The sequence below is a fragment of the Malaclemys terrapin genome, chromosome 9 (genome assembly GCF_027887155.1).
Source record: "Malaclemys terrapin pileata isolate rMalTer1 chromosome 9, rMalTer1.hap1, whole genome shotgun sequence".
NCBI lineage: Eukaryota > Metazoa > Chordata > Testudines > Emydidae > Malaclemys > Malaclemys terrapin.
Window position 1 is genome coordinate 82,571,450 of NC_071513.1, and position 9,373 is coordinate 82,580,822.

The window sequence follows — 9,373 nt, forward strand, 5'->3', positions numbered from 1 at the left end:
CCCACTTTGGAGTCTAGACCTACTCTTAAGCCTTTATCAAATTCTGCAACTCAAGTGGTCATTTTTGCTTCTGAGAAAATGGGGCCTGAAGGAGTAGAGCTGGAACATTGCAACATCTTGTATTTGTAGCTTGGTGGTCTGTTTTCTGCCAAGTTTGAAACTTTCTTGATTATTTCCCATTTTATGCCATTTCAGGGTAGCCAACCTTTCATCCTTGATGATATGTTTGCTATCTCAGCCTTTAAATCTTCGATTACCTCCTTTATTCTTGAAATTTATTTTTTAACAAATTGATTGTATTGCCGTGAGTTTGTTTTAGCTAATGAAAGTCCCTTTAATCCTCAGAATGACTGAGCCCAACATTGACCATATCTTTAGCTCTGTTTCTTCCAATTTTTCCCCTCATAATGTCAGTCATCTCACCTTTTCTCCAAGCCGTTATGCCTGAAGTCCCTTGCTCCATTCAGCTGCACTCACTTAAATCTGATTATTTACAGCATAGGATTCTTCTTCCTCTTCTCCCTTTTCTTTGCTTTTCCTCACCTCTTTATACTGCTGCACTATGTACAGGTCTTTAAGTGGTGGCATACTGACCTTTCTTTTTGCCCCATGCCTAGTCCTTTATTCTTGTCCCCTCCCCTTTTTTCCATTCTCTCCTCCCTTTACTTCTCGCTTCATCTCTCTTTCCCTTCCCTCTGCTGCAATTCTATGAACACCCCATTTTTGGGTGATTGGATGGTGACACGAGAAGTACTTTAATCATTCTTCATCTCCTTATTTCTTTCTCCTTCCTTCCCTTTCTCCTTGTCTTTTCCTTCTGTCCCAAGAACAAGCATCCCCTTCTCCTCTCCCTGGGTGGGAGATGGGGAGAGGTTTGTGATTGTAATTCAGGGATACTTCTGCTTGTTCTCCTTTCCTTACAGTGAGAATGAAAGCAAATTGTGTAGTGATGGTGTTTTGAGGCCAGTGGATTGCCGTTTCACTCAATCCAAATCTAAGACTTTGTGCAGCCAGAGGTCACTGGCTTTGGAATGACGCAGTAAATATCAGAACTGATGGGTCAAATTGCTGAGCCTCATATAAAAATTCATTAATTCAGTCACGCTTGAAAATAATATAAAGGTGACAAACTGTAGTTCTCTGTTCTTAAAAAAAGGTCAAATATGAAAAAAAAAGCATTTTCTAACCACTCACTGTACAAAATAAACTTCCTTGAAGTGTTTTACTGCTTCAGCAGATGAAATGTTCCACCATATTATTCCTCAATAACTTTCATAAATTGGTATTTGACAATTTCACCTTTTAGAATAGCTCTTATGCAAAGACTGCAAATAAAACAGAAATGTCCCAATATCTTGACTAAGTAGAGCTATAGAAAACATTTAGAACGATTTTAACAGTAGGAGCAGATTGAGATATGACATATGAAATTTGTATTTTAGCCACCGAGTGCCTATGTAGTAGCATTCTACTAGCAAGAAAACACAATCTCTCTCCTGCTATCCATCTGAACTGTTCACACCAACTCATCCATAAGTCTTTGAGCCAAGTACTGATTTGATTCATGTAGTCATTTTAAAGCAATTCCTCTCTTGTCTGTAGGTCCGGTTATGCCTCATTGTGTTTCACCTACAGTGGAATGGTTTTGACACATCAATCAGAAAAGGAGTAGAACAGACAGCTGAAAAATTAGAAAATTGGGTATCTGATTTTTTTTGTAGCGTAGTCATAAATTTACCAACTCACCCTGTATATGAATATATACCCTCTGATCACCAGTACCCTATGTTTGAGGAGTTCAGTAAGCACCCAGCATCTATCCCTTTTTGAGTGATGGTGTTTCATAAAGTATGTGTTTCTTTCTATTTGCAGAACTCTCTTCTCCAGGAAACGGTGCGCAGAGAGTGTGAGGAACGCTATGAGCTAACTGAAGCTTTGACTCAAGCTAGAGAACAAGTATTGGAACTGAAGAAGCTCAGTGGAAACTTCCCACTGTCACAATGTTCACTCAGTCAGGGCAGCCTAACCTCCTGTGCTGCACTGGTCAGTAATCATGGACAGAAGAGCCTTACGAGCTCAAACTCTGGGAAGGGAATCACACACTCAGGCCTGTGTGGCATATCAAGAGCTGCTAATGCACCAGCCTTCAATAACCACAAAAGCAGTGGTAAAGTGGGTTTGCCAGCTCTAACTCCACCACACCCTCCCAGGGGAAGAGCGTCTTCTGTGAATGAATCCAAGAACAGAATAACTGCAGTTATAAGAAGACAACTGAGTCAGCTCTGATGTGTAAAAATGTCAAGGACAGTACATTGATAAACCATGAAAACCATTTCAGTGCATCATATGGTCACTTAATTATGGACCATAGGGGCAAAATGGTACCAGAAAGTTAACTTTTCCTGGCAATTAGCCCATTTCAATTTTATTTTATTTTTGGTACAATTTAAAATTAAGCTAAAATCTGTTATGTAGTTATATTTTACAAGGCAATCATGGTTGCTTATTTTTTGTTCAACAATATAAGGGAGTTAAAATGCTATATGTATTTCAAGATGGGAAATATACAAATGAAAACACAGTACCCCTCCAAGAGGTGTCTTCAGCAAATCTGGCACAATTGGAATTAAGATATTTGCAAAGCTCCAGAATTATTTCACCAAACCACCACCACGTCCTGGTCTCTATATTTCAGATTGTATCCAGTTTAACTCCAGTGCCCATTAGTGCTCTACAAATGTAGCTCATTCATTAAGGGACAGATTTTGTCCTCCTTTCATTGAGTAGTAACATACTTGCAAGTAGTTCCATTTCAGCCAATGGGATTGACTGCTTTTGTAATAATATACTAGTCACCATGAGAGAAGATGGCAGAATCAGACCCTAAATAATAGACAAAATATTGCAGGGACGCAACCTCCCACCCATTGCTGTATAAGTCCTGGACCCACTCCAGGAAAGGAACAGCACTATTCACTCAAAGGAGTAGTGATGTGGGCCAGAGCCCATATGTAAATTGACCTAGCTCCACTGAGGTCATTGAAATGATGCCAATTTAGGCATATGAGGTGCTAAAAGTCTTATAGGGATCTTTTAAAATTCTTCCTTTAAGAGAAATGACTTACTATGTACCAAAATTAAAACCCAGTGTCCCTAGGGTATACACTGTTCCAGTTACCATTTCCGTAACTCAGGACCTCAAGTGATGTGACCGCTTTAGTAATGCACTGTATCCAAAAGCCAGCAGGTTCGGTACTGCCTCAGTCTGAAAGATGTGGCCTTTTGATTTTCAGCAAACAAACATCATCCTCTTTTTAGTTTGAGGCGCTCCTTCTGTTTGTACATAGGGCATGCACTCAGTTGTTACACAACAGAGTTAACATTTTAATTTTACTACCGTGAACTTGGGGCTGTGCTTTTTTCTGGAACATGTCACAGGGATACTCATTTAAAATAAATAAATAAACCTAGCAGTCTGTGTTAGTTTTGATGTGATTGGGTTAGTGCTCTATGGTAGTCTCAGATTTCACTCCCTGGGCCACCGAATCCTTGGGGTGCTCTGGGACAGTCACTCACACTTACCTTTGTGTGTTTCTAGGAGAATTCTGTTCAGGCTCAGATTCAGGTTGGTGGCTGTGACATTAATCTCCCTCCCATGAGGTTTTAGTTCAAGGAGGAAATTTTGGAGATTCTCAGAACGGTATCAGCAACTAGAGGACTGAGAGGTTGCACGGTCCTTTTGAAAGCTTCGGAACTGGACACACTGTTCTCCTCTAGTCATGTTGCTGTTCTTCACAGGACACTTTAAGTGCTAGCCATGAGATACTTTTGTAATCACACACTGGATCTTGACCTCTTAATTTCCTGGTCCTGAAATGATCACAGTGTGCTAAAATGACTAGTATTCCATGAAAGACAAGGTGGGTGGGGTAATATCTTTTATTGGACCAACTTCAGTTGGTGGAAGGGATAAGTTTTTGAGCTTAACAGAGCTCTTTTCAGGAGGAGAAAAGCAGAGCTAGAATTAGGCCAAGGCTGAGCACTTCTATAAATCCCACCTCTATTTCCTAGCTCTATATGCAATATATGTATATACACACACTGTTTTATTGGAATTATTTAGTTATGCTGTGACTCAGATGGACCAGATCCTTCAGTCTTTTATGCAGGCAAAACTCCCATTGACCTCAGGGGAGTTTTGCCTGTCAAGGAGTAGTATGATTATTCACGTCTCAATTATAAACAGAAAGGGTCAGATCTCCATGGCCAACTGAGTTCTGCTTGGTCCAGGGCCTGAGTAGTGGCAAGAGAATCCTTTCCACTTCCCTGACTGTGGGACTAAACAGGGAGACTCAGGGCTGCTGTAAAATATGCCAGCTTACATTCCCCTTCACCAAACAGAGATTGCCAGAGCGCTGTGAGAGGAAAGGGAAGCGGAGGCTAGGTATAGCACCACTTATGCTAGTTTTATGCCGCTTGGAGATTCCCCTACATCCAGGGAATCCTTATCTCCCATATTAGAGCAGTTGTCCATCCCCTTTGTGCTGCTGGAGCAGTGCAAAAGGGTCAGAGGTATAGTCTGGGATCTGGTCCCCTGGTCTGCTGTAAAGTAGATGTAGCATCATAGACTATGAACCTCAGAGTCATAAAATGTAAAGTAAGAAATCTCAAACTAGAATGAGAACAATCATTGGAGTAAAGTAGTTAGCACTGAGAAAGCATATAAATAGCAAATCAAGGAGCTGGTCAAGAACAGAGGTCCTGGCTTCCCTTTCTGTGCTTACCTCACAGAAATCCAGAACTCTCTGCTAAGCAATAAAACAAAATGTGATGCTGAGGTTTTAAAGACAACATGACAGGATCGAAATTAATTTCACAGAGCAGAACAACGGCATCAAAAATGTAATAGCTAATGCATTTCTTTTACTTGGCTGAAACTTGCCAACAGGGTAGCATTAAAAATATATTGTAAGGTCCCTGTTTCCATCCGTGAGCCATGGTGTCAGCTGGAGGTAATACGTCAGTTAAAAACGATGGCATCTGTGAAGTAGATTTGCCCAAAGAATGTGGCTTGTACTAATGTGTATCAGACATAATGGAATACTGAAAAAAATAAGTGCACTTTAGAAGGGCTGTATAGTTCCTCATGCTTCAGGGCATAAACCAATCTTTTACCAGTATGGGTTAGGGGGCAAAAACTTTCCTGTGCGCAGATTATCCCATAGCTGGCTACTGCAGGGTTTTGTGTATCTGCCTCCGAAGCAACTGGTTCTGGCTGCTGTCAGTGACAGCATAATGTACCTTAGAGCAGAGGCCCAACCTCACCCGCCCCCTCATCAGCAGCCTCCTGAGTCAGGGAGCACAAAGTTGGCATAGAGCTTCTCCCTCCCCCAGGTCCTGTGCCAAGCACAGTTCAGCTGGACCTGATGATCAGGGCCAGTAAATGGCTGCTTTGCATGTGTTTTTTAAATATGTGTAAATCTTGGTATGAATTAGGAAATGCTTCATTTGTCCTTCTAGGTCATGTTTTTTATTTTTGACCAAGCCAAGTGAGGTCTTACAGTCAGAGAAATGCTGTCAAGTTAAGTGTAACATGATACCTTTGATCACGGCATCCAGTGGATTTCAACAGTTTGGGGAATGAGCTAGGCCCCAGCAGGCAGAACGCTGTTGATTTTGGTTAAACTCAGAAGAGGGAATGGAGGACGTGAAGCCCCTGACAGAGTCATCAGCTTCAACTACCTCTGTAATTGTCTGTAACTCAGTGAACCAGTTGATAAGAATGGTAGGGGGAAAGGATTGTGTGCAGCTGGAATGGGGGTGGGTGTCAACACAGAGCCTCTGGCATGGGGGAGCAAATGGGGAACCCTGGTATGAGGGAAAGGGACACGGGGGCCCCTAGGGCCCCTGGCATACAGGGAACTGGGAGGACACACAGAGCCCCTGATATAAGGGAGAGGAGGGGCGGCTGAAGGGGGTCCCTGCAATGGACGGGGATGAGAGGGTGGCACGTAGGGCACTTGGGGGACGCCTGCTGTATTTCTCAACGGCTTCGACTTCCAGTCCTATTAGGGGTCACTTTTTTATTATTTATTTAAAATCCTTCACAGCTGATTTTTACAAGATAAATGTTGATTTGCCTCATGTATGAGAAATGACAACTGAGCCTTTCATGTAATGACTGGTTATGATGTGGGATCCCAGTCCACTTGTAGTTTTTTCCATGAAGGAAGAAAGTTGACTTCAGAAAAAGTGGTCTTTGTATCTTAGTAGCATTAAAAATATATCTAAAAAGAAACTGGAGCCAGGGCGACAGCGATATATTGTTAAAGAGTATGAATTAGAAAAAAAATGCTAGACATCTTTCTTTTCATTCAAAAAGAGCAGTTTTCTGAGGTAGAATGCGCCCTTTAAAGCATGTGTTATGATGTGGAAAGCTGCTATGCATTTGTGATACGAAGAAGAGAACAGCTTTAGATAAGGATGAAATTGGGGAGATTTCCCTTCTTTATCAAAAACCCTAATCTTTGAGTATAATTATTTAAAATGGGGTTTAACCCCATTAGGCCTAGTTGTTGTTAGTATTATGTCTCTAATTGCTGCAGGTAGTTTAGCTTCCACTATAGCCACAATAAACCCCGTAAGCACTGATATTGACACAAAGTAACAGAGTCTAATAATGCTTAGCATTTATGTGGTTTTTCATCCTCAAGGCATGTTACAAAATTAATTTTAATACTATAGTAAAAAGGACTCTGTAAGCGACTTGTTGAGCAGATTCTAACACTGGAAATATAATTTGTGGGATGGAAAATCTGAACATCTGGCATTGCATTGCAAACTGTTCCCAGATAATGAAAAAAAAAAAAAATCTTCCAAACAAGTGTGCCTCATGAGATGCCCTTCTATCCCCTGAAAACAAATGAGCAACAACCATTCCAAAGTTGCAGTTTTCTACCTGCAGCCTTGTATTATTGGTGAATGAAGATCGTGCTACGATGTGACTGACTACTTCCCAATGAGCTCAGGGGCAATTTTTTAGTGTTCCACAACAGCAAAGATTCTGTTACGTTAGGTCCCATTACATGATAATATTCTTCCTGCCCTGCAAACGGTGTACATGTGTGTTTGACATTATATATGTACAGAAGCATTCTGGCTGTATTAGCATTACACTAATGTAAGTGGACAAGCAGTGATTCATTTGGTATTTAATGGAGTACAAAATAGACACAAGGAGCTAAACGTATATATAAGGATCTTTTATAGCGCTTTCCTTAAAAGTCTCCCTGGGAAATGTGCCCCCCAAATTAAAACCCAGTGTTCCTACAATATCTACTTTATCTGACAGGACAGAAAGTTCTTATTGTGGGCTCCATAACTCATGACCCCAACTGATGTGAAGGCTGCAGTGATGCATCTGGTACAAAAGACAAGAGGTTTAGTACTGCCTCAGTCTAAAGAGGACCACACAGTATCTTGTCAATGCAAATTATTACATACAAGATGAAAATAGTGATTCCTGGCAGACTGACAAGTCATATGATGAGTCAGTAAGTTTTTGTTTGTTTGTTTACCCCCTGAGAGGTCAGCTATCCTGAGGTCTGAAACAAGGCTAACCAATTAGATTGGCTTAACAGAGGTCCGTGTTTACCTCTTAGGTCAATAAATACTGACATCACTAAGCTAATATCAACTTAATACAAAAATGATTGACGGTGTCAAAATACTGTCATGATCATGATCTATTGATTGTAGTCATGTATCACTACAGTACTGATTGTCCTGTATTCATTAGCATACTCCTTTATTCTTTTAGAATAATAATGTACATTACTACCACAGATGAGACACTAACTGTAATACAATTACACAATTAATTTATCACACCACTAAAAAGTAGTATATTCACTTAACACCTTGTACCATAATGCCCAGTTAATTACATTTTGGAATATCAGCGTTGATCAATGTGCAGATCAACTCTGAAATATGTGTTTGAGAGTCAGCTAAAAGAGACTTAACTTTCATCCCAGTGCAAGTTTTCTTCTGCATTTGGAATTATAAAGCACTGACATTTTCATTATTTATGAATAAAATAGTTTTTCTTTCAGAGCTTTTTAAATGTAGCCCAGATTCACTGGCAGTACATTACGAAAAATACAAAACAAGGCCCGCGAATTCTGAAGACACTCCATTGGGAAGATTGTCTAGTTTTATTGACATATTTCTATGCCTTCTCTCTAAGCACCACACCAGTCCTCTTCAAAATAAACGGGTAACTATTCTATTTTTGTGTGAGTCATAGTCCAGCACCTGTTACAGTACTAAAGGACATTATTTCCCCAAGTTACACTCTATCTTAGTCTCCTACTTACCTGCACACATTCATTTAGTACAATGACTACACTGAATGCTTTAAAAGCATTTACAACTTCTAATGGAAAACCAGGACTTAGTGGGGACTTTTTCAGTCACGTTACTGGGAATATATACAGAGCACAACTTGGAGCCATAAACTTGTCCAAACCAGTCTTTACGCACTTATATTGGCCATACATCAAGAAAGGATTCAGTAAATTATGGCACAGCAGATGCACACACCTACATACTGTGTTTTTTTCCAACACATGCTAGCATATTGATTATTCCCACACTAAGGTGTGGTGCAGGATCAAAGTTTCCAGCTGGAAACATTTCAAAGCCTTTGAATTACTCCACTGATGTAAAAGTTAAAGACCAATTTTGTGTAAATAGGGATTTGATTACCCACACAGAAGGCCAGCTGCGATGAGCAGCATGTTAAAAGGCTTTTTAATGATGTAATAGTTTTTGGACAAAGTGCTAGAGGATAAGATTGGGCATATAGGTCAGACGACATAAAGGGTATTTTTAAGAGGTTTCCACCTGTCCTATTTTGAGGGCATATTTTTGTACCTGCAATTAACTGTAGACACCAGTCCTGCCATGGAGACAAATTTAGCGCCTGCTTCTCCTTCACACCTGTCCAAATCAGGAGTAACTGCTGATGCCATTGGAGTGAAAGCAGCATAAAACCAGTAGAATGATAGTAGAATCAGATCACAGTTGATAAGAATTGTGCCAGAAAGAAAGTAGACAGCTATTACCGCTGCTTAGCACACATTAAATGGATTAAAAACTGGTTGGCAGGTCTCAAAATGTAACTGTAAATAGGGGGATCATCACTGAGTGGCTTTGTTTCTATTGGGGTCCCACAGGGACTGGTTCTTGGCTCTCACTATTAAACATTTTTATCAAGGGCCTGGAAGAAAATATAAAATCATGACTGATGAAGTTTGCAAATGACACAAAGATTTAGGGGAGTGGTAAATAATGAAGGAGACCCGTCACT

The 9,373-nt window shown here is 40.4% G+C and overlaps 1 protein-coding gene across 1 annotated transcript in view; it reads left to right on the forward strand.

Moving 5' to 3' along the window:
- The window catches only part of LEKR1 (leucine, glutamate and lysine rich 1), a 127,144-nt gene extending 123,592 nt beyond the window's left edge, over positions 1-3,552 (forward strand). Inside the window, exon 13 of the mRNA XM_054038917.1 lies at positions 1,873-3,552. Within this exon, the coding sequence (XP_053894892.1) occupies positions 1,873-2,286 (414 nt within the window). The 3' untranslated portion in view covers positions 2,287-3,552. The remainder of the gene's footprint in view (positions 1-1,872) is intronic.
- Positions 3,553-9,373: the final 5,821 nt, after the last annotated feature.